Source organism: Lacerta agilis, chromosome 1, assembly GCF_009819535.1.
Source record: "Lacerta agilis isolate rLacAgi1 chromosome 1, rLacAgi1.pri, whole genome shotgun sequence".
In the NCBI taxonomy this organism is placed as follows: Eukaryota; Metazoa; Chordata; class Lepidosauria; order Squamata; family Lacertidae; genus Lacerta; species Lacerta agilis.
In genome coordinates, this window is record NC_046312.1 from 121,435,078 (window position 1) to 121,460,904 (window position 25,827).

At 40.9% G+C, this 25,827-nt stretch overlaps 1 protein-coding gene across 4 annotated transcripts; it reads right to left on the reverse strand.

Annotated features, from left to right (window-relative positions):
• Positions 1-907: 907 nt before the first annotated feature.
• SF3B1 (splicing factor 3b subunit 1) lies at positions 908-25,018 on the reverse strand. 4 transcript variants are annotated; one of them, XM_033169110.1, is made up of 25 exons: positions 24,880-25,017; positions 20,173-20,339; positions 19,870-19,971; positions 18,112-18,226; positions 16,224-16,303; positions 15,060-15,227; positions 14,203-14,440; positions 13,493-13,705; positions 13,107-13,228; positions 11,814-12,011; positions 11,620-11,721; positions 10,884-11,063; positions 10,301-10,387; positions 9,790-10,060; positions 8,287-8,432; positions 8,046-8,192; positions 7,333-7,458; positions 6,367-6,588; positions 5,505-5,687; positions 5,300-5,411; positions 5,083-5,203; positions 4,699-4,830; positions 3,676-3,948; positions 2,292-2,508; positions 908-1,546 (listed from the first exon to the last, which is right to left on the reverse strand). In XM_033169110.1, exons 1-25 carry the CDS (start codon positions 24,905-24,907, stop codon positions 1,388-1,390), a joined length of 3,909 nt encoding a protein of 1,302 aa, XP_033025001.1. In that variant the 5' UTR covers positions 24,908-25,017; the 3' UTR covers positions 908-1,387. The 4 variants fall into 4 exon arrangements, 2 of the variants coding, with proteins under 2 accessions (XP_033025001.1, XP_033025009.1); XM_033169118.1 differs by lacking the exons at positions 18,112-18,226; positions 19,870-19,971; positions 20,173-20,339; positions 24,880-25,017 and adding an exon at positions 16,630-18,049; XR_004427840.1 differs by lacking the exons at positions 908-1,546; positions 2,292-2,508; positions 3,676-3,948; ... (14 more) ...; positions 13,493-13,705; positions 14,203-14,440 and adding an exon at positions 16,630-16,685 and having other exon boundaries at positions 15,183-15,227; positions 24,880-25,018.
• Between the last annotated feature and the right edge of the window lie 809 nt (positions 25,019-25,827).

The window sequence follows — 25,827 nt, forward strand, 5'->3', positions numbered from 1 at the left end:
TGTTGATAAGACTTATCCTCCACAAATCGGTATAACCATATCTCACTCGTATCTAAGATAGCGGCCACCAGGATGTTTTATGATAGCATAGTCCATAAAATAATTGTGTATTTGGGTGGAAGTGTGCTCTTAGTTGTTTTGTTTGTCCTGGCTCTCCCACCAGCCAGTTTCGTTGGGCCGACCCTGTGCTATGGAAGTATGAGTGAAGTAGGAAAGCATCTTTTTATAAACTTGCTTCATACCGTGCATGATTTTATAGACCTGTCACTTCCCTGCCTGCTTAGTTGACTTTCCTGCACCTTACAAGCTAATAAACCCCACAAGGAACATTTTTAAGTAGTCATTATAGGAAAGTGCCTCAAGCCCTTGATCGTTTTGCTTGCCCAGCTCCAGGGGACTGAGAAACCAAAAGTCCCATTTTGCAAGCAGCCACACCCACACCGGATACCACCCCTATGCATTGAATCATGCTAGTGTAGACTAAAGCATAATTTGTTTTTATGCCTACAAACTGAAGTCATTATTCACCTGGAACTATAAATTTGCAGAACTCTACCTTGACAAAAAACTAGTAATAATGAAATAATTTATTCTTTGTCTCCGCAGACTACTGGCCTTTTTTCTTTATCAGAGTTGTCCACATAAGGACAAAGAGCCATCAACCAGTTTTCCCAGGCTTAGTGAAAACAACCCTTTTTTGTAGATCTACAACATCTCACCTCAGTTTCACAGAAAACAACAGAGTAGCACAATACAAGAATAGAAAGTTGCTGAGAATAAGGAATTTGGCGAGGGATTTGGAAAAAAGAATTGAGTGAACGAAGTCAGAAACAAACTGCCACTCAGCAAGTACAAAATCTGTAGATTTGATCGGCCACACAGCAAGCACAGGATGAAGACACCACAATCAAAATGTGAACATTTCTCTTATTTATTCAAAAGCTAGGGTATGACAAAGAGGGTTAAAATGCAGTATGCCACCTTTTTACATAAACTGCTTGACGATCTATCAGAGACTTGTTAAAGTGTCTTCCTTTTGAAAAATGCTCACACACACATAACCATTAATATTTTATACACAAATGTTTATTTCTCAAATAAACAGCCCCTTTAAACACAAGGAATGGAATCTAAATCCTCATCAAGATGAATCCAAAATGAAATCTTTCCAGTACTCTGTAAATCACTGCTCTTGGTCACTACTGGCTTGAACATCAAAATCAACAAGGACATGTTATGTAAAAATCATGCTACTGGATTTCTAAAGCTCTGCGCCTCTGATCCGCTCTACGGTGATCTGCGGTGTCTTAAAAATTGTACATCACCAGATCTGAACCAAGTGTGGAATAGCTGTGCACTAAACACAAAAAATGAATGAGAAATAAAATTACAAGACATAATCGAGTTCGTAACGAATGTAGGTGTTCTTTTCGTCATTGTAGATTCGTGGGTAATGTGCTATTAAAGCATCCTGTGAACCAATGTAGATGGAATTGTAGATCTTCCAGTACACGTCTCTGACTTTTCTGGCAGGGTGAAACAAACCCTAAGAAAATAAAAGTAGGGGAATTAAATCACATTCCGGGGGGTGGGTGGGTTGGTTGGTTCTAATTTGTTTCAAAGAAATGACAGTTTATCCATAGGGAGCCATAACCCTAGGCATTGCAAGGGTGTTCACAACTAAATATATACATAATGGGGATACCTCTCCCCTCTTCTAACCCTCCCTTTACCCCAAGAAACTTGCAAGCTGCTCAAGCTCAACATTTAAAAAAAAAACATCTTGTATAGTGGAGAACAGAGGACGGGAGTGGCAAAAGTTACACTGCAGATGCATAAAACCCCTCACATCCACCCAGAGGGCTCCCCCATCACAACCACTGTTGTCTTTAGCTCAGTTACAGCACAAACCAAAGGTTACACTGATTTGAGACTATTTTCAGCTAATGATTTATCAAGGCTCCCTAAATACTATGCTTCAAGGCAAGTTATCAGGAGTGAGCTAAGCCCTAAAATAAAAAGGTGTCTTATAATTAAAAATTTTCCAGCAGTTATTCTACCACTACAATTGTATTTCAATAGTTCTTAATATGTCAAAGAACTCCCCTGCTTCGTTAACCGTTATACGGTCGTGCAATATTTAACCAATGTTTTTCCTTGCCTGATTTATTCAGGCAAGCTTATGGTGTTTGTTCATAGAAATCACCCTGAGAACGCTGACAAAAAAAATGCGATACTGGATTTATTCCAGTCTACTCACAAACCAAACATTTTTACTTAAGGAAATTTACCTGTAAACAATACTGTAACATTCGGCAAGGTCCGATAGCAACCCTCAGTCCTTCCAGCGCTCCCATAACTGCTTGGATGACATGGGGCGATGTCTCAAACACATTGGGCCACACATAATTCAGTAAGTGATTCAAAGAGTCTTCGCAGCCAAAGCCGTATACTCCAAGTGACATATGTTGCACCACAGCACTAGCGGTTTGTCTGTGAACAAGGTCCCTGAAAAGGAAATTGCATAGGCGTGTTTAGGTTTGGTTTTCACCAGGTTGACAGACTGTATGTTGCAACATGAATATATGTTGGAAGTTAACCTATTTTGGCGATATTTAGCTTCTTAAAGCCACTATCCATCCTCTCTTCTCCCTGCTGTGCTCTTCAATAGATTCAATTCAGTATGTCTGGGTGAGAGCTATAATCTGTTTTATTCATTTAGATACTTCTCCATTTCAGCAACTCACAATATTAATAAAAACCTATCACGTTAAAAGCAGTAAAAATCACACAACAAGTGTAGAGGAAGAGCACAAAGAAGTAGGCAGGCAGCTATAACAATCGGGAAACAATATAATAAAAAATGATTAAGGGAACAATTAAACGGCAGAGGCCACTTAACCACGTGAAGCCTTGGAGAATAACCTGGCACCTAAACGATAATGCTGGTACCTCACAGATTTCCTCAGACACCACCAGCTTAATCTCTGAACTCTGAGAAGGGCGTCTGAAGATGATTTTAAAGATCTAGCAAGTTCATGTGGGAGTTGGTAGGCCTTCAAACACTCTAGCCCCAAGCCGTTTATGGAGTTTCATACATTACACTAGCACATCAAATTGTACCCAGAAACAAGACTGGTATCCAGTGTTGATCTTGCTAAAAAAAAAAAAAAATTAGTAACAGGCTAGCAGATGGAACAGTTCCCAGAGTCCAGGAGGGGAATAATTCAGAGTGGCTTTAACTACCGCCTCCCTGGGCAGATGTTAATCAACCAAAAAGAGTAGAAAAGTGGAAAGCTACGCTACACCAAGCCCCATCTTTCCCAGCCACAGCTATGTAAATGAAGTTCAGCCAAGCAATGTGGCAATTGTTTAAGCTTGTTATATGTATACTGAAGAGAGAAAGATGCAGGGATTCTAAACACTTATCCCTCCAGGGAAGGGGAAGGCACTTGGGAACCAGGAAAATCAGTCCCATTCCTTCTTCCCAGAACTGGTGGCTCACACAGGCCGTTTATCACGTATTATCACTTCCAATGTTTGCTTATTATATGCCTAGAAAGCAAGTCAAGTCTTGTGCCCGTCCCCCATTTAAAATTCTCGAGAAGAAGTGCATCAAATGAAAGATGAAGACGCTAGCACAGATTAAGCCGGGGGGGGGGGGGGGTTACTTGCCTGTCCATTAAAGCATCTTCAAGCAATGGGGTTACAGCATAAATGTAGTCCTTTCCCATTTCTCCAATATACTCAAAGAGGAAGGAAAGTGATTTTAATACACCATTCTGGACATTCAGTTCTGGAACTCTGTATTCATTCATGAGCGCAGGCAGCACTGTGAAAGGGGAGCAGGTTTCAGCTACAATAGCTATTGCTACTGTTGTACACACTCTGTTTTGTCTTTCTTGGACTTTCAAATTATTTAGCAGCGTTGCCAGCACATCATGTGGTCTGGAAGAACAAAGCATTAAAAAAATGTTAAAATAAAGGAACCATGGCACCCACTAAGCCCCTTGGGGTAAGGCCTGTCATACCTGCTCTTTGTAGTATGTGCACAGATTAATTTTATCAATTAAAAAGGTATAAATGCAGCATCAAATTTTCGATGGTATTTACATTTTGTGAGTTTGCAATTGATTCACTAAGTTAGACGCACTCTGTTTCTCCAGTTTTTTCATTCAGATGCATGGCTCAAAAGGATCTAACTCCCCCCCTTTTTTGCAGTTGTGTTAACTTTCCATTCTCCAAACCCCAGATACACATGATGACACCCAGAAGCACTGAAATCAACAGACTTAGTTACTTAAGTCCATTAAATGTCAATGGGCCCAGTCGGAGTTTATAATCACCCTGTATGTTGGAAAACTGGACGTTAACACTACTTCTAAGGGTGGGGGAATTACCATATTTTTCAGTGTATAAGATGCCCCCCAAGTGCAAGACGACCTCTATTTTTTTAAACACAAAATTAAGAAGTCGGGCCAGATCTCGAACCCAGGCCACCCATGCCAGAACATGAACTCAGACCACCCGCACCAGAGCCTGCACCAGAACACATGTGCATTCACCATTCGTCTGTAAGACGACCCCCCCCCCCCATTTTAAGACTAATTTCTTTTAGCAAAAAACACTGTCTTGTACATGGAAAAATACGGTAGATTGTGTTGAGCTGTAAGCTTATACAGTAATGAAAATGCTTACCCGATAGCCTTTGCAATATAACCAAATGTGTTCACAGTTGCTCTTCGGATGGCTTTCTTATGAGCTTTTAGCAACTCCAGCAGTTCAAAGCAGATTCTCATCCATTCTCTTGCAGAAACATATTCTGCCCCCCTGGATAAAAAGAGAGAGGAAAGGTATTTTTAAATGAAGAAAATGAAGTTGAAACCTTTTACGCAAACACCTAGATTCGCAAGCTGTAGTTGCACTATTTATTTTGGATTGAACATTACAATGAAGATTGAATTTGAGGTACTAATAAGTGCAAAAGAATTTACAGTGCACACATATATATAAAAGATACTCTACACAATATAGACCTGAAGGTTAACTGTACACTTAACCGCAACAAAAAAAATCATTTACCTGTCTGCAATACGCCCCACCAGGTCAATACAATTCTCCTGCACTTTTTCATGTCTGTTCTTCAAGATAGGTGTGAGCCTTGGCAGCAAGTCTTTAATCGGAGGGGTCATTTTGTGCATACCTGTTCAACATAGAAAAGGATACTTTGAGTCTCAATTTCCACCCTTCCAGATTAAAAACTCACTTTGTTGTTTTTGTTATAAAAAACTACACTTACCTATGACATTCACAATAGCTTTAAGTGCTCCGAGAATACTGCCCAACACTTCAGGATATTCTTCACCCAGGTACTCATATAATACCACACCCAAGTGTCCCATCAATTTTTCCTATGAACAAAAAAGAAGAAGCAACAGCTTGTAATCGAATGTCTCTAGACACAAAGGCAATGTTTAAGAAAAGTGATAAGGAAAAGTATCTACCTCCTGACAAGTCTTCATGACAACTGCAGTACGGGATATCAGGTCAGCAGCTTGCTGCCTTACTTTGGCTGACTTGTTGTTCAAACGCCACAAAACCGTACCGCAGATCTGGGGCAAGTACGGTTTAACTCGCTTGCCGAGAGCATTGACCACTGTTCCAAATCCGTTCAACATCACGGAGTCCTGTTTACAAGGAAGTTATAAAAACAGAATGTCTTAGTATTGTTTTGTCACCAACACTGGAGGTTATTTGACTTTCCTAGCTTCACTGTCGCGTTCTGATAGGCTAGGTTTTGACCCCATCTACATTTCTCATGACTTGACAGTCAAGCATCGTTTCAGGTATCAGCCCTGAACTCTTGCATCATCACATCAGCAGAATGGTAAAAGCTCTATGAGGCTGATTTGAGCCCCAAAATGGAAACAAACAATTCAGCATTGAAAGCTGCTTAGTAGGGGTGGATACTGAAGTGGGGTTAACTGACACGAGCATCACAAGTACCTCAGTATCACTCATTCAAAATCAAAGACAGGAAGGACCCTGTGGCTGTAGCCTGAGTACTTTCTCTCTCCATCCAGATGACTGTTGTCAGTCATTTGTTGGGCTGGGAATAAAATAGTGTGTGGACTCAGTCAGATATCTCCTATGGCCCCTCACAACTAAAGGGATAGCAACTTTTATTACCTACATGGAGTCCTAAATAACCTGTGGGAATGCTTGTGCAGATGGGCTGTCTTTGAGCATGGACTATGTTACTGGTAAATTTTAAAATCTAAAGTCTAGATTTTCCCTTTCCGACACAATTATTAGTCATTATTCTAAACTTAATCCCGAATAGAAATTATGAGTGTTTTCATATACCTCTGTGGTCTGTTCTTGGAAGGCATACAGGATACCATCAATGAGCTGTTCTTCCAGCTTGTGATCAATATCAGCCGCTCCCAGATTCCCCATGATTTTCTCAATTGTCTCCATAACCATCTTCCTGTACTGCTCAGCTTCATCTTTCAGATCATCCACAATCCTGGAAATAATTTCTGCTGCTCCGACTTTGTTTGCAAGCTCCACAGTTGTGTCAACCAACTGAAACAGGCAATTTTCATTTTATTTTTTTAATAAGCAAGTTCCATACCACCCCTATTCTGTTCCCCCCAAAAGAAATAGAAGCAAAACTATGTTTCAGGGATAAAAAACAAAGAGTTTGGGTGAGCGTTAAAATTAGGTTTTGGGAGGTTGCTAGTATGCAGCAAATATAGAAACTTCAGGACCGCTATTAGTGTGGAACAGGCCATATAGATTGATCTAAAGCCTGCAATTGATGGAAAGTTTTCCCCTCTTATTTACTGATAATTCTATGTGGGTAACTTACAACCTGCTCCTATGCATATTTACCTGGAAGTAATTGCTATGTTCAAAAAGGCTTACTCTTACAGACGTATGCATAAAACTGCAGTGCTAAAATTCTGTTCTTGGTGGCATTACTACTATATGTGGGTAGTTGAAACACAACATATCTGAGCTGAATATCTCACTGAATAAGAACTGCCAAACTTAATGCAACTGAAGTTTGCATTAAAACTAGCAGTAGTGTAAACATAGTTCTTTTATCGTTTTAACCAAAATGTCCATCGTTTAGAAACTAAGGTGTGAAGTGGTACACAAATGGTTGAAATTAATAATAATGCTTCCTGTAATCTACCCAGAATTAGCATTTATGGTTTCTTCTGAAACTGCTTTACCCATGATGATACAAGTATTGCTTGTTTCCAACACACTTCCAAATCTGTTCAACATCAAAGCCTTCTCTAACTAAGAAGCCAACAGTACCTGTCTGTAATTTCTTCTGTCCAGTGCCATTCTGTGCTGCCAAAAGTGCTTGAAAAATGGGGGCAGAATCTCTGTTTTAATGTAGTTTGCTTCAACACCATCTGTTCCACAGCACTGCTTTACTACCTGGAAGGAGAGGAAACAGCCAGCATGAATACCCTATTTCTCCTTGGGAAAAAGTTATGATAAGTTTCATTATACCAAATTTCAAATAGACAAAATGATTCTGGAAAAGCAGTATGTTAGAAAATTGTCTTATGAGGCAACTAATTAAAAAATGCATTCAAGTGCATGACCCAGGAAGCTCCAGATTCAAAGCGCAGCTCAAGCACAAACTCATTGGGCTGCTCTTAAGCAAGCCCCCATTTCTCTTGATCTCAGTATTCCTTTCTGCACTAAGGTGAGACTATTACCTTTCAGGATCCATGTCTATCTCATAACCATATGTATTTATTTATTTATATATTCATACACATACACATACACACACACACACACACACACGTACGTATGGGGTGTGTGTGTTTGTTTGTGTAAAATGTATAAAATATTATATAAAACATTACATTTTATTAATGTTTATTAAGAAGTTAAAATTGACAGTTACCAATACATCTCCCCCGGCACACAGAAGTATAAGCTTCTTTGTAATTTGCATACACCCAACTCTTTAAAGCCTCAAATAACAATCAGCAGATATTACATTTGCATACCTTCAGCACAATCTTTTTCATTTCTTCATCAGGAGACTGGAACTCTCTGATAAGGATCAACATTACTTCCCTGGTATAGTAATTGGCGTATTCTGCATCCATAAGTGGAATAAGGTACCCGATAGCTTTCAAGAAGGCAGCCAGACCCTGATGGTACATAATTATAGAAAAATGATTAAAAGTCAATAATATCCAGGCGTGTTCTCTTAAAAATGAGCTGATTGGGGCAACTCAGGCTTACCTTTCCTCTGTGCTGGCGTATACCCTTCCACAGGGGCTTCAAAACAGAGTCAAATGATTCTATGCCATAGGGAGTTGCTGCCTCAGCTAAAGCAGCAATAGCCAAAGCACTGATGGTGCGTACTTTCTGCTGCTCATCCACCAAGCCTGCAAAACAAACACATTGCTCATTTCACCTTGCAGAGAGACACAACCAGGGCCCAACAAACACATTACAGGCGATATATCCAGTTGTGGCAGTCAGCTTGCAACACATCAGGCATTCTGTGAACAGGAGTCCCTTCTTAGTACAACACAAGTGCTGCACACAATCTTGTGCTTGTGAGAGATATTGTGAAACCCCGTGGCACAACTGCAACTCATTGACCTGTTAGCTTTGTGTGCTACCACCTGTGCAACAATGGCAACTCTCAATCTTTTTGTGCAGACATTAAATTGGATCCCACCCTATGCTTACCAAAATCACAGAATTCATGTTGAAGTATTTTTGGAGCTATAAACCAATGTCTTAGAGAGACCTCAACAAGTCAGTGAGAATATCCCAAGCCTACAGCCTAATCCAGTGGTGATAAGCCTTTTGGCCGAAGTGTATCACAAATCTACACCCCAATCTAAAGTGTATGACTACAGTACTTGACCAATGTCCCAGGCCTTGGTATGGCTTTGTGTAAAAAGATCTTACTGGAAGAGTAGCACAACACCAAGAAGCACACAGAACTGCAAGCCTAACTTCAGCATAGCATCCAGCCTTGAGCAACATACTCTCAGTTAACATCAATTTTACAACTTCCTTTTCTTTCTTTCTCTTTTTTAAAAATAGATTATCTCCACCACCAAGTGCACACTACATTGGTATGCCAGCTGCTAGTCACTTGCAGTAATGCAATAACTAAAATGCACACTTTGCTGCTGGAGCTAAAGGTAAGATGCATTTTATGAATAGTCCAAATTCTCCTCTGCATTCTGCTTTCATACACACAGCAGACTTTACTGCAAAGTAAAGAGAAAGTCAAAGATGCTGTGATTTTTCAAGTCTCCTTGGATGGACAGTGTTGATCCACAGTGACCCATGTTTTGAGAAGCACTTTGCCAGGAGGAGGATGTTCCTCAAATGAAGCTGGTTTTGTTCTGAGAAAATGGGTTTGTTTTGTTTTTTGTTTGGGACCAGCCGTTTGTTTTCATGTCCTAAAAGCAAAGGCAGTTGTTTCCCCCCTTATGCTGATGAAATGTCTATGCATCCTACTGCAAAGTCAGCACATTCCAGAAGCTAGTCTTCCACCTATGGGTTCCTGTGGGGAGGGATGTCATTGCTAATGTCGCCAGAGCCAAATGATGAAGGTGGCTGAATTTTCTCTCTTTTTGCACAATTATAAACTTCATAAAAATCCGCAAATACGAAAAAAGATGCTCTGATTTGTTATATGACGCATTAACAGCATTCAGTTAAAACACAGTCCCCTACTATAGAACTTGAGCACTATGCAATTTTACGCATGATACTTACCATGCTCAATAATTTCAACCAAACTTCTGAGATGAGGTAAAATGGCACAACCCATAAGAATAGCAATTTGCTGCACAATCTTGATACCAGTGTGCCTAGCTTGCCAGGACTTCTTGCTTTTACACACAGCTTTTAAAAAGGGCAACAGGGATGGAATGCCCAAAGCAGAGGCGACCACAGCAAAGGCTCGAGCCGTTGTGTTACGAACATATTCATCCATGTTATCGATATCAGGTCGCATAGTGGAAATCATTGTTGCCAGTCCAGCAGCCTGAAAAGACAAAATAAGCAAACAGGCTGTCATTGCTGGCTTACACAAAGCATTTCTACAATCTAAATTCATGATCTGGCAAGCCTATGCTCTCTTTTCAAAGCCATAAAGCAACAGTATCTTGCCTCTTCACAATATGAAGTCAGATTGGTTGATATGCTTATTATGTTATCCCAGGTCAAGTTTTCAATCTCTGCTAGTATTAGCATAATAAAAAGGAAGAATTTGTGGTGTGTTTACCTTAGCCAAGTTGGAAATAATTTCTCTGCCTTCTACCCTGGCATAGTAGTCTTCATCAATCAGCAACGGTTCAATGACCACAAGAATCTGAAAAGGGTTAAATGAAAGTTAAACATTTAGATTTTATGCAAATACAGCTTTAAAACTGTGTTAATTCCAGGAGCAGCTAAACTCAAGAATGAGTGTCATATAAGTTAAAGGTTCCATGCTTTTCAATTCCAAAGAAGCCCTCGTTTGCATTCATTTAATCCACATTGCAATTCTGTTATCCTATTCTGGTACCTGGCACTAATAATGTAATGCTAATAAGCACCATTTCTACTTCCAAAATTAATATTATAGCTGTGGCAGTTAGGACTTAAGGACCTAAGCTAATAAATTGGAATTCAAAATTTAAAGGCACCAACAGTGTTTAACAACACAGCTTTTTTCTATATTTAATTGTGGAATTAATATATTTATAACTATGAGCCTACAACACAATAGAGAGTGCAATCATCTGTTATTCTGAATATACACATCACAAGCTTACATTAAAATTATGTCACTCAGAATGAAAGTATTAAATTTCAGTGAGACAAACCTTGTGGACATATGGTCGGACCAAGTCATCTAACTTGTACAAGATTCTGTCAATAACTTTGACAAGCAAATGGCGTTCTTGGTCTTCAAGAGTTGGTGACATCAGCAAGGGTAAAATCTGATTGAACAGCGGGCCTGCCCCAAATTCACGAGCTTTATCAGTAATCTGTCGCAAAGCAGCCTGTGGAAGAGGGGAAATGTAACATGACATTAGATACAGTCTGCTCTATTCATTTTAAAGCCCAGCAAGTCAAAAAATTAAAATAAAGAAATATGTTTCTATGGCATTTAATGCTCCTTGTTTTTAGACATCTTTCAAAGATTCATTTTACTGACAGGCCTTTTCTGTAGAATTGGAAGGAACCCTAAGGGTCCTCTACTCCAAGCCCCTGAAATACAGGAATCTCAACAAGATCATAAATGAATTTTATGTGACTGGCAAGCTGCATGTGAGATTTCTATTTTCAATCTTTGCTGTTTTTATTTTTGCTGTGCGTCACTTAAGAGGTTTTGTACATGACTCAGCTGTGTTTTTCTAAATAAACACAGCCACACTCTTCTAAATATTTTAGTAACGATGGGTCTTGGAACCAAAAATGCTGTGCAGGTCCGGCAAGAAATTATAAAATGAGCCTATATAACGTAATAATAATAAAATTCAGTCACAAAGTACAGGGCAAACACAAGACAAAGTGAGCAGAAACAGTGGATGTAAGAGGGCCAGTGATCTAACTTACCTTCCTCATGGGAGGGGTGCCATTCTTAATCTTCAAAAGCAATTTCATTATTTTTCTTTCTTTCTGTTCCTCTGGACTGAGTGTTGATTCGTCAACATCAACCTACGATTAATCAGAAGTACGTTGGTTAATACACATTTAACGCCAACCTCCATACAGTGTAAGAAAACAACACAGACAAGCCAAAATCTCACCAGTAGTTTATCGAAATACTGTATGTCATCTGGTTTTAGGAAAGGAAGATTTCCTGAGGGCTGGTCATTGACACTCTTCATGGTCCTGTCTTCAGTTTGCATGTGGAATCCAGTCATGCCGCCCAGAGGTGTTGGTGTCGCGGTAAGTTTACGAGCTGGAGTACGGATAGGGACATAACCCGCTGGAGGAGGGAGAACCTGAAATGAAAAGGTTAAGTGTTCAAACCAATCATCAGAGAGATTAAAATTGTTACACACAAACAGCCATGTGCCAGCTGGCAACCATACTGCCCCCAACTGGCTCAGAAGTGGTAATTTATAGGCTGCTGCTCACCTGAGCAGTGCCACTTCTCAAGGGCCTGCTCAGGAAACAACTCTGTCCAATCTGTTGGATCTCAGCCAGTTGGCATCTTTCTCAGCTTCTTGGAGGAGACCCAGAAGAAGCCTGTGCGTCAATGTAGAGGCCTCCTTAATGTCACTGGGAAAGTGAGGTGCTGCGAGCCAGCTCTAAAATCTTGCCCAACTCTCACGTACTGAATTTAGCATGGTCATCTTCCAATTTTGTCTCTACTTAAGCTGGAGGGGATGACACAAGAGACCCTGAGCAGCTTTGCCAAGGAGAATTCAGCACCTCAGACTGAAAGCACTGACCATGGCTAGTGTGAACTAAAGATTTCCAAAGAGAGAGACAGAGAGCAAGTAATTCTAAGCACACGGGCTTTTTAGACTGCTTTCCCCTTAAGAGCACCTTGCTCTCCAATGCAAACTGCTTTTGAAACTGAGGAGAATTACAGAGGGACCCTGACATATGGTGGGGCCCCAGCTATACAAAGAAGTAAAAGGCTCCTCTGGGTTAGGCCCAATAGAATCACAGAACCAGAGATGGAAGGGACCCTGAGGACCATCTAGTCCAATCCCCTGCAATGTAGAAGCCTGACAGGGGATCAAACCTGCAACCCTGGCATTATCAACACCATGCTCTAATCCACTGAACTACCAAGGTTCCCATGGTGAAGTTTAGGAAATGGCTGGATTCCATCCAGTATTTTGAGACCATTCATGGTAGATTTTTAAAAGCAAAATAATAAAGGGATCGCTCAAGGTGCAGGCACAAAAACTACTGTATTAGGTTACTACGAACGGAGAGGAAACATCAGCCAGGTCCTGATTCACAATATGCAGACAATATTCAAAACATAGGTCCGTTCCTGAACAAGTCACATTAAAGTTAAGAAAAACATTATCTAAATTCATGCTTATCCTGCAAGTAATGGCTTGGAACCATCTGCTTACCCTGTATCCCTCAGGAAACATGGCATCAAGTTCTTCATCAGAAAGGGGCCTATTTCTCTCATCTATTTCTCTTTCCCACCGCCAAGCTTGGAGCTGTTCAGGAGTCATGCTCATGATGTGACCTACGTTGAAATAAACAGATTATGTTGTTAACGGCATCAAATGATCTCCCTGTTCAAATGCACGGCGCAACAAGCAAAGACATATATTCATCATTATCGCACACGACCAAATTTCAAGCTCGAATTATTTAAGCAGAAAAGCATCACACGCCCCTTCTGGGATAAGCAGAGTAAGCTTGAAAACTGCTTTTCTATTTCATTAGGTCGTTGCCGAGTTCCAGCATGTTTTATGCTTGGGCTGTTACAAAAATAATTCAAGCATACCTGGTGTGGGGGTTGCCATGTTCATAGCTGGTGTACCAATTGGTGTTTTGCCGGGTGTCAACACAGGGGTGCTCCCCCCCATCTGGCTTGCAGGCGTTTCATCCCAACGTGATTTTCTTTTGCTTGCCCCAGGGGTTGGTGTTTCACCAATGGAATCGCCACCTCGATCAGTACGAGGCGTTTCAGCCCAACCACTCCCATGTCCAGGAGTATCTGTAAAAGAAAATCCATTTGCTTCAAGCTGATTCCAGTGTACAGAGAGACAATCTATTCTGAAAGTGAAAAACTCACTGCAGGTTTCAAGAACCTTTTCAAAACTCGTACTTCCCCAAGACGTTCAAATGCAATCATGAACATTACTCGCAAATAAGTAAAACTGTGTTAGTTATACACAGCTTTCCTGGGTGATTGCAATCCTTTTATTAGCTTTCATTTCAGAGATCAAGATTAAAATAAGTTTCTTTAAACACATCTGAGGGGTTTCACCTGCTAAAATGGAAGATTAAGTTTGTCCCTTTGGTCAGAAGACACACGCATCTAACAGAGAACTGTCATTCTTCTTAGTGTTAATAGTAAGAAAGGAGATTGCTACCTGAGAAAAACATCCAGAACTTCCTTGACTGCACAGAACTTCTTGAGGTTCTTTGGATTTGACCTTAGGGTTTCACGTACACTGACAAGCAAATAACAGGTCAGGATGATAAAAATACCTCTTTCTGTTTTGGGCGTCTCATCCCATCGGTTTTTCCGTGCACTGGAAGTTGCGCCTCCGTGGCCTGGTGTTGCATGCCCAGGAGTATCCCCACGCCCAGGTGTTGCAGCTCCTGCTGGTGTATGGCTAGGAGTTGGATCCCATATTTTAGATCCAGGTGTTGCTCCAGGTGTCTCGCTACCCTTTGCACGGCCAGGTGTTTCATCCCATCGCAAAGACGGAGTATGTCCAGGGGTCTGAATAAAACAAAAAAAAAAACAGGTGTTATATTGCTCTACTTGCAAAAGTACTTAAGATTGCAAAATACTTGGGATTCACATCAACTATCAGGTGCAGATCACTGGTTGTCTTTTTTTTTTTAACCTGGCAGGTATTTTCATTCACCTTTGTGGCTTTTATATATTCCACACTAGAGCATTGCATTGATTGAGAGGTCCTAAGGCAACCTGGTGCCCTCTATATTGCCCTCTATATATTTTGAACTACAAATCCCATCAATTTCAGCCAATTGAACAGCTGAAAGGCACCAGGTTGGGGAACACTGCTATATGTGCAGTGCATTTTATGCATATGCCTGGTTTGTATGAAAGGAGAGGCAAAGTGCTAGGGACTACCCTCTCCACGGAAATCTGTTGAACGGGTGAGCATACCATGCCCTCCATACTACCTAACTGTTCTCTGTGCTGTAAGCCAGGCGTGGCCCTTGAATTCACAATTTAAGAAAAAAGGATAGCTCTAAATACAGTTGTTTTTTTAAAAAATAATAATAATGGGCGTGTTGAATAACAGCAAAGGCTCGTGGAACCCCAGAACTCAATGACTTGAGACAAGCACCCACTATCATCACCCCCTTACCTCAGCTTGATCCCAGTTAGATAATTTCTTCGGTGTGGTACCAGGAGTCTGGTCAGCAGTCTGATCCCAACGCCGTTTGCGTTTTGATGGTGGCTGGGACGCAGCACCATTGACGACTTTAAGTTCGCCGGCCTTAGCCTTTTCTGCTAGTTGCTGCCTAATTTCCCTCTGTTAAAAGATAAAACAAATAAATGACTTATTCCTCCAATACTGTCGGTTTAAAATAAATTCCACACTCCTATGCTAATCTTTTGATCTACACTTTTATTTGCGTTTTTGTAAACCTATAAGCTATTCAGTTGGCTATCCCCTAATTGCAATCTTTCTTTCTTTCTTTTTTGCTGCTATAATTTAATTCTGCAGATAAGCATCTGCCCATTATTGTGAAATAATTTAGCCAAAAATATCAACAGGCTACACTGAACAGGATGTACTCAAAATATTCCTGATCCTCCAAATCATGGTATGGGCTCCCTCGCTCAGATTCCCTAACTTACATATTCCTGCTTCGTGCAAGCAATCCTTTGCCATTACGTCTGAACTGACAATAAATGGTTTCTTCCTGCTCAACTGGATCTAAGCGTGGGATAGGAACCTTGCTCCTGGTGCTCCATACCATGGCTCGGAAGCCTGGATTTTTATTTGTGAACAGATTCAATGTTTCGGCCAAAAGAACAAGACAATTAAATGTTTTCTTCCTAAAAACATGCGCAAATTCACCATGATAATTATGTTTTGCTCTTTTTGCTGAATCCACAATACTCAATTCACTGAATTTGCACATATTGTCCACCAAGAACGTCACATGCAGTTGCACTAGGACCAGAGTTGAGGAACTCTTGGCCATCTTCTGGGTGCCTTCCAATGTCTGCTGCCTCCGTATGTGAACTTACTGGCAACAGCACTATGATCCACAGTGGGCAGTTGTGAGCCACCCGTCATTTAATTTCCTCACAATGCTTTAACATGGTATTGCTCCAAAAGATATAGGAAAATTTAAAACTGTTTGTGCACTTAGACAAACAGGTTAACAGAGGATGGAGAGGGAGGAGAGCCAATTCATATGAGATCTGAGCATTGGTGGGCTCTCAAAAGCTGCCTGATCACTCTGAACATCAGCCTAGACTGCAACCAATTAAAATTTAAAGTGGAATTTTAACCAACCTCTTCTTTTGTCAAATGTTGTTCACGCATAACATCCATATACGTTCTCGCATTCATTTTAGGGTCAGGTGTCTTCCCTCCTGCAGAAGAGAACAGCAACAGGACAGAAGTATAATAAGTACAGGAGATTAGGAAAAGTTGGCTTTTTAAAACTGCCCTACTCTAATATTACGTTATGCCAAAATTAATTTTACTGTTTTGACTGATTTTTTTTTTTAAAAAAAGATTACATGTATCTTACGTTTATTCACTTTGCTGATCAATTTAACCTGTTTGAACACAAACATAACTACAACAGTTTAAAACAAATATTTTTTTAAAGGAGATAAGAATGATAAAATGACAGCACAGTTAAAAGAGTCTTCAGAAGTGATGGGTTCCTGGGTTGCTAATCCGGAATACGTACACTTTCGTGCCTTTGTCTCCATCAGCAGTTCTGACTTCAAGCAGCAGAATAGAAGCCTAGAAAATTATCTCTTTACCATTAGTAACACTTTGGAAAGATATTTATAATCAACACATTACCTTGTTCAAGCTGATAAAGCCTATGCTATCTGACTACGAACTATTGTAAACCTAGATAATAACTCAAAATTGTTTTTTTTTAATCATACAGACCAGCGTATATGCTTCGATGAATCTGGACAACCGTTCCCAGATTCTCCTTTTTGTGGTGTCATGTTAAAGGGCTTCATTTAAAGAGCACACAATTTCTCCCCCCACTGATTCTGAAGGCACAATTATTACATTGTGAGCTGATTCCAATAAACTATATTCACTATAAGGATACTCACAGGCAAATGATTGTTTTTCCCACATCATAAGATATACCAATCTATATCTTAAATTTTATTCTAACTTTTAAATATTTTACAGAAGCCCAACTATATAGTAACAAACTTAGCCAGGAAGCACTGCTCTTAATGTGCAGATTGGCTATACAGGTAGTATAGCATTAATATTTAGGACAAAATAAAATTCTTAATACATTTTCTATGCTGAAGATCATTGCCCAATTGGCAGTGTCATTCTGACACTAGCTTTGATAAGGACTTTCCTTTGGGATACTTTTTCACCATTATCTACACAGGATGTGTTGAACTGCACCCTTAAGAATGCAGACAGGACTGGCATATAGCAGTACTGCTGTAGGAAAGAAATTAAGGACAGTTAGTATGGGCCTGTGAATTCTGACAATACATGTTTATATCAATGACAGTTAAGCAAGTAAAATCCATATCCCTGTCAATTCATGCAGGCTGAAATGCTAATTTACAAAAACCTGCAACCAATTATAGTTTTAACCAACAGGTGCCCTCAGGTTACCTGTCAAGCTGACTCACCTGAGGAAAATTTCCATCAGGCCCACTACTGCCCCTTGCACTGACCTACAGTCTAAAATCATCAGAATAGACTTGAACTATTAAAAAGTACCAAAGCCTCTCAATGTTACTTTTGCTTCATGTAGCTAATCTTCCTACTGAGAATGAACTGCTATGTTTGCTTAGCATTTTAAAAGCAGCAATTCTCTTGTGTTCTAAGTTTGGACTGAACCCTTCCAGAAAACTGGAAGGTTCTTGAGCACTAAATATACAAGTTGCTCAAAGTATAGTATACATAACCCAAAGCAAAAAAGAAAAAAGAGAAACCTTTAACCCTTTGTGTTTCTATGGCAATGGCTCATTATTTTCTTGTCCTTCTACCTGGAAAGAAAATTTGTATTATAAAAGATGAACAAAATGGCAAACTACGATTTCAACCAACTCTTAAAACTACATAAACTAAAAATTCCTGAATTTATAAGCATGCCAACAGAAATCAAAGGGCTAAAGACAATTTTAAGGGAACAAAACTCGTAAGAGCCAGTGAAAAAGAGAAAGTAAGTTACCATCTGCAAAAGGATCAAGACGCTCTGGGGAAATAATCATCATCCGCCTGCGGTTTTTGTATTCATCTTCCCGATCAGCGATCTTTTGTGGGCGATGCTCAGCAAATGGATCATACTAAGAACCAGAAACACAAAATGAGGTTTTCTTTTGTGAATCAGCAATGTAAAAAGGAAATTTCTCCAAGGTTTTCTATTTCCTCTTGAAGAAAATACTACTTCAGCTGAACGAAAATTGTGTTCCCAATTCACTACAGTTCGTAGCTGATTATATTCCATATTCCACTTACAAGTTAATTTAGCTTTTATTTTAAAAACAGTTAATTACTATTCCCTATAAAACCCTTCCAAAGCAAGAATTTTTCTTCACTGCCAACAGTAAACTTCACAGCTGGTGTCTTTTGCCAAATCACTCTTATGTTTGGCGCAGAAGGTTAAGCAGAGCACCTGGACAAGCACATACCGGTATTAAACCTGCTCAAAGGGAACTATGCTAGCTGCCAAACAGCTCCCAAGTCATGTTCAAGGTCTTGTTGTTATATATAAAGTCCAGTCTTGGTTACCAGTCTTCCCCTGTTCAAACCTCTAAGGTGACATAGATCATCCAGGATAATAATGATAATAATAATAATAATAATAATAATAATAATAATTTATTACTTATACCCCGCCCTTCTGGCTGGGTTTCCCCAGCCACTCTGGGCAGCTTCCAACAAGAGATTAAAAATACATTAAAACATCAAACATTAAAAACTTCCCTAAACAGTGCTGCCTTCAGATGTCTTCTAAACGTTAGATAGTTGTTTATTTCTTTGACATCTGATGGGAGGGCATTCCACAGGCCGGGCACCACTACTGAGAAGGCCCTCTGCCTCGTTCCCCGTAACTTTGCTTCTCGCAGTGAGTGAACCGCCAGAAGGCCCTCAGCGCTGGACCTCAGTGTCCAGGCAGAACGATGGGGGTGGCAAAATATACTATAATGTAACATTGGACAATGACGAGAAATTGAGCATTTTCTGCCATTGCAGCTGAATTACGGAACACTCTTCCCCCTGCCATACACAAAGCAATAACCATGAATTGCTCCCCTGGACCCATAAGGTTAGATCCTTTTAAATTTCACTCCCCATGTTCCTATTATTTATATATATCAATGTTTTATTGGTTTTAGGCTGTACCGTACTTTTAATCATATTGGTTTTTTAAAAATATTGTACACCACTTAGTTTAATACTATTACGTGGCTTCCAAATGCTTCTAAATGAAGAAGTCAGATTAAATACAATTAAAATTTAAAAACAATGAGTAGCACACAACGAAATGTAATCATTGCACACAATTGCATGGAGGTTTCAGCAGCTGACAGAATAAATTACTAATTCGCATGCACTGCGTATGTTCGTGTGCACGGCCACAGGTAAAATCTCTCACACCTCTCACTATGAGTATTTTGTTCCCACTATTCCTCCCAGAAATGGAAATATAAAGTTTCTACTTCCTTATTGTATTATATACTGAAAAATTTGGCCACCTCATGAGAAGAGAAGACTCCTTGGAAAAGACCCTGATGTTGGGAAAGATGGAGGGCACAAGGAGAAGGGGATGACAGAGGACGAGATGGTTGGACAGTGTTCTCGAAGCTACTAACATGAGTTTGGCCAAACTGTGGGGGGCAGTGAAGGATAGGCGTGCCCTGGTCCATGGGGTCACGAAGAGTCGGACACGACTGAACAACAACAACAACAACACTGAAAAATTCACCTGTTCGGTTGACTGTGGTATGTCATTAAGGAGTGCCACTGGTGCATGGTATCCAGGTTTCTTCTGGCCAAGCAAGCTTGTAGAAGAGTAGTCGTCGTCATCCTATACAAACAGGAACATTTAAGATTTAATTAATTGTTCGTTTCTGTATTTAAATTATGGTTTTCGGGATGGAAGGTTTTTTTTGCAAACTTCAAATGGGAGCTGTTGTCGGAAATGTAAAACCTACATGCCTTTTCATTTAAGAACAATTTCAACAATATGATAGAATTTGTTTTGACAGTAACGTATTGGTGTACTTACGTCTTCTAGCTCAGTTGCTGCGATTGAAGTTACATATCCAGCGAATCGGCTATCACTCCCGCCATAGATCTCTTGGTCATAATATCCTGTAGAATCAAGGCCCACTCCCTGAGCTTCATCAAGGGCAGCTTTTTTGCCTTGGATTTCTCGAATCTGTGCTTCAATATCTATGACAAAGGTACATTCGAATGCTTTAATATATATATATTTTAAAATTGATTCACAAAAGCATAACCAAAGGTATTAGTGGAAGCATTTCCTCAACTTCTCCAAGGCATAAACAAAGAGCAATCTAGCAACTGTTCTGCAGTGCTAAACACATACAGCATATGTAGGAAACTACTGTACTACCGGTAAGTCAGGGGTGGAAATATTCAGATCAAGAGACACCCGCCTTAAGGGGAAACCTTTTTGGGACTGCAAGCAAGTGGTGGGTGGACCAATGAATGTAACCCAGTGATGGTGAAACTTGGCCCTCCAGCTGTTTTTGGACTACAACTCCCATCATCCCTAGGTAACAGGAGCAGTGGTCAGGGATGGTGGGAATTGTAGTCCTAAAACAGCTGGAGGGCCAAGTTTCGCTATCACTGATGTAACCTATGCTTTTGTACGGTGAGACACACACATCAAAGGTTTTGAGATAAACACACACACCACAAATCCTCCATTCAGGCAATCAAGATGCACTGTCATAGTTGAGGGGTGCAATCCAGCACAGTAAAAGGACTTGAAGAGGGCACAGAGAAGGGGTGTGGTCAGGAGAGTGAGCATATTCCTGGGAAGCAGTGTAACTTATGAAAAGACCAAGGGCCTGACAGAGGATGAAATAACTTTGTTGGGAAAGTTGCAGTCGTATTGATGAGGGAGATGGTAACCTCCAAGGTCCCTTCCAACTCTTAAGTTCTATTAATAACTATTATTATCACTGTTCATAAAATATTGCCTCACTTGCAGGATTTGTTGGACCTGCCTACTTTAAGGTCATACTATGACAACTCTCCTGTAGGCCTTCTAAATATACCCAGATAATAAAACATGCACTAAAATGGTCATATTTGCATGTCACTCTAACACAGGCTTCCTCAAACTCAGCCCTCCAGATGTTTTTGGCCTACAACTCCCATGATCCCTAGCTAGCAGGACCAGTGGTCAGGGATGATAGGAATAGTAGTCTCTAAACATCTGGAGGCCGAGTTTGAGGAAGCCTGCTCTAACATAACAGGAATTAGCTGTAGTGAGTCTTCTGTGCTTTCTCATCCTCCTGTGTGGCTAGGGGTTGGCTATTCTTCTTCTTAGTTTTTTTATCCCCACTTTTCCTCCCAAAGGAGTCCAAGGCAGCAAACAATACATTAAAAACCCTAAAAACTAACAAAATAGGCTTATATCTAATAACTGCAAAGTTACAGGAAACATATATTTCAAGATCCTTTACCCCCACATTCTTGCCTACAGATTTAAATTTCCCAGAAAGCTATGAAAAATAAAAATGCTCCCCTTTTTTTGGGGGGGGGGTTAAATTTTAGCTGAAAATGAGATGTATACAATACTTAAGTTTCTTATCCATGCTACATATACTATTTTACGAACAAAAACTGCTGATTTTATTAAAGTATAGATACATTAACATTATTTGAACCATCTTTACAAATACCATTAGGATAAGAGCAAGCGACTGCACTCTCATTATTTTCCTAGTTTGGGGAAACAATGGTTTGTGTGTGTTTGTTAAGAACTATCACCACTTTAGTAAACAAAATGAATGTTTTATCATTTGGGCTTCAAAACCCTATACCTGCATCTTTTGTTCTAGTAATTCCTTGCTACAGAAGCTATTATCAAATGGGGTCCCCTGTATACAGTACACCACAACTTGCTACAGCCAAAACTGCAAAATCAAAGATGCAGCACATGATCCCAATTGCATACAGATGTCCGATTTTGTCTTATTATCAGCAAAAAGTTGCACGAACCACCAGGTATGGCACAATTAGTATAAATACAAATAGTCTGCCTGCCCAGATGCTTTACCCATTCATAAGATATTACATATGGAATGGCTTGCATTAAGCGGTTTAAGCAAGAAAGGAACTAATTCTTGTTAAGCTATATTAACTACTTTTACTACATGTTGCTCTAGGGCTGCATCCAACAAGTCATACCATTAGAACCAAGTATTCAATCTGTGCAACAGGACTTCATCTCTCTCTCCTCTCCCTGCATGCTCCCCAAATCTGTTCCAAAGTATTGGTGAAGCTCTAAGAACAGAATTGGAGGTGCACAGTGAGAGACAAGAGAGAGGAAGCCCTGTTGCTCAGGCAGTAAAGCCCTCTTGTTAATGGGGGTACTTCATATGAACCAACCCCCTACTTCTGAGTTCAACTTATCTAGCCTTTTCTAGACCTGCACTTTTATTTTTTAAATTTAATGTTAGGATTGTCTAACTCTGAATCATGGCTATGACATAATGGAACTAGACATACCCCAACTACTGTATTGAGAACACTCTGCCTCCAACAGAACCATCTTAAATCCATTCTATAGTAAAACTGAGGTGCCCACATTTAATCTCCACTTAATAAAAGTAAACTCATCCAATTTCAATAATAAAGATCAGTATGTATTATTATGATTAGGCTTACTGCACCATAAATTATATATTCTTATACTTTACAAGCTTATAATTTATAATTTCACATTGAAGTTATGTTAAGAATCCTTGCAATAATAAATGTTGCAGCAATGATGGGGAAAATATGAAAGAGAAGACAGTTTCTAATACTGCAATCCAAACCACACTTACTTAGAATAATGGTTTGGACAATATTAATTTGACATTTTCCAGTAAATGTGTTTGAGATTAAATGCTAATCTACAGAAGTCACATCTTCGCAAAGAAAGCATCTATATATTAAACTACAGTACTGAACCACAGATGGAAAGAGATTATCTTGCTTTAGTTGGAAGAAAGATGACAAGGCAGTGGAGAATTTCCTCTGCTACAGGGTTCTATCCACATCAACGGGGGAATGTGATTTTTTCTGTTTGGTTTTTACAAGTATATTCATTCTTTGCCAGCTGCATACAACAGCATCATTCCTGGTTTCGGGGGGAAGAAGACATTCCCAATTAAACTCGTTCAATGTCCTTGTCTGGAAAGCTACTGCCTTCATAATCTTTTAAACTAAGACATTCATCCCTTGTGCCTTACCAAAAAAAAAAAAAAAAAGCTGTTCAATCAGGTACCGGTAGGTATTTCTAGGCAGACACTTGCTATGGTATCAAGCTTAAAGTGAAACACAAGCGCCCTTGGTTACGTTCCAAGGGCAAAACCAGATTTCTCCAAACACACCAATGCACTTAGGAAATTGCACATGCCACAAAGCTTGCAGAAAAGCCGCTTAAGACTATGAAAACCGCCCGCCTTCTCACTTGACCTCCTTTCTCACTTCTGCATCTCCTAGCAGTTTCCCTCAGTGTGAGTGTGTTTCATGACATTGTTGGGCCACGTGGCCAGCAGGCGACCTGCTATAAAAAACACCTCAAAGTTAAGCAATAAACCTCCCTCCCCTATGAGCCGTTTCCGCAAACTGAGTCAAAAGCTGAAAGAGCAAGCAAACAAGCTTTCTTGCACTAGCCAAAGGCCACGGGCGAAAACCATACAAACACTGTTTATTAAACAACTATCTATAAATCTGTTTATAAAAACAGAACCTTTGCCTAAGCCAGTGTTAGAAACTGAGATATGTAAGCTATAAGGTAAATGGCACCTTAAACCTGGGTTATGGGCACAACAACAGAATATCTAGGCTTTTGTATAACAAGAATACAAAGCTGAAAATGAATGAACTGCAGCTAAAATAGGATGTTCATTTTTCACACGGTCCAGTCCTTCCCCTGCTCATCCCCCATAGTATTCTTAAGAGGGTCTCTTCTCCAGTCTTCAGAGAGTAGCTGGAGGCAGAAAAAAGGCCCTCCTTTCCTTCCACTCCGCAGTTTTCATCTGAAATCTGAGGCGCAGGACTGCGCCCAGAGCTCAGAAACTGAAATCCCCTGTCGCAAAACGCCCCTGGAACGAGGGGAGTTTTGAACACTCACTTAAAACCGCCAAAATCATAAAGCGCAGGCACGAAGTGAAACAAGAGGAAACCGTGGCCCTCTGCACGCGTCTTGCGTGTATTATTATTACATGCGAGGGGCCGATTTCCTTTTCGCACTTGCCCTCCGCGGCAAGTATTGAGAAACACGGTGTTGCGCGCACGGTTTTGTACTGTAAAACTAATAAAAACAAATAAAAAAGGTGTTCATGTTGTGAATTTTTTTCGGGGGGGGGGGAGAAGGTGGGTGTAGCGGCTACGCTGGTTTCTGCTCCAGACCAGAGCATTTCACACACGCTTCTCTCTCACAAACACACCAACACACACACCCCTTTGGCTGGGTTTTCTGTGGGTCTCCTGCGCTGAGGCCTGGAGGCCGCAGGAAAGGCGCGTGGGAGAGGCCAGAGCCTTAAGGAAGAAGGAAGAGATCGCGCGAGCGACGCCATTACGCGCAGGCCTAGCCCCGACCGAGGCGCGCGAACCGTTGGGCCGCCTGAAGAAGGCCCTCCGGCTCCCCCAAAGCGCGCGAGGCGGGTGGGGGGAGCGGAAGAGGGTTTCAGGCCCGGAGTCGAGTCGGAGAAGAAGGCCCGGCCCAGCCCTCCCCGTCCCTTACCTTCGTGAGTCTTGGCGATCTTCGCCATTTTGTGTGGAGATCGGGACAAACACAGCGAGCGAGATGGAAGGGGCCCGCTGAGCTCCGCCCACTCGCCGACGTCGACTTCCGCTATCTGGGACCGACAGGCGGGAGGGCGTGGGGAGGAAGGGAGGAAGGCGCGAGAGTCTTGCGCAAACTCCGGAGCAGCGCGGATGAGGCAAGCGGGGCGGGGCGGGGTATACGCTGGCCGAGGAAACCATAGAGACGAGAACGAGATTGCTCTGGAAGGGTCTGGGGCCTTGCTTCCGCCCAAGCGGCCCTTGAGTTTCGGCCTACAGACGCGCGGGGTCCCTTGTGTACTGAAAAAGGCGCTGCTTCCGTTGTACCCTCAGCCCCGCTGCGCGTGTGTGTTTAACATTTGTTTTTATTAAATTTCCACAAATTTCACATAGCATTCCAACACATAATAAAACTATTGCTTGTTTAATCGACTTCGTATCCCGTTCTCTGTGGTGTTGTTGTTTTTAAATTTCATCTCATTGCTGCACCTTATCCTTCACTTTTTTATATCGTAACCATAACACAACTAGCCTCTAGTTATTTCTGTTGCTCGTAAGATCCAAGTTCTGCTGGCGAATTAATCATGTTACAATATTAATTTTTTAAGGGCGAAAAGGGCTTCTAGCCATGAAACAGGGCTGTTGTAAGATTAAATGAGGGGGAGAACCATGAATGCCATTTTGAGCTCTGGAGGAGGGAGGTGGGATATCAATGCAATAACTCATCATCGTTACCCGAGCTCCGTGATCCTGAGTGTCACCTGCTCCCTGGCTGCCCTATGTGCTCAGAATTGCTGCTCAGAACACCTCTGTGATGCCACCTCTCTTATTTCAAATTCCACAATGGCCCTTCCATTACGCAGCCACCCCCCACCCAGGCAGCAGGTGCTGTGGGTGGGGTATGGGC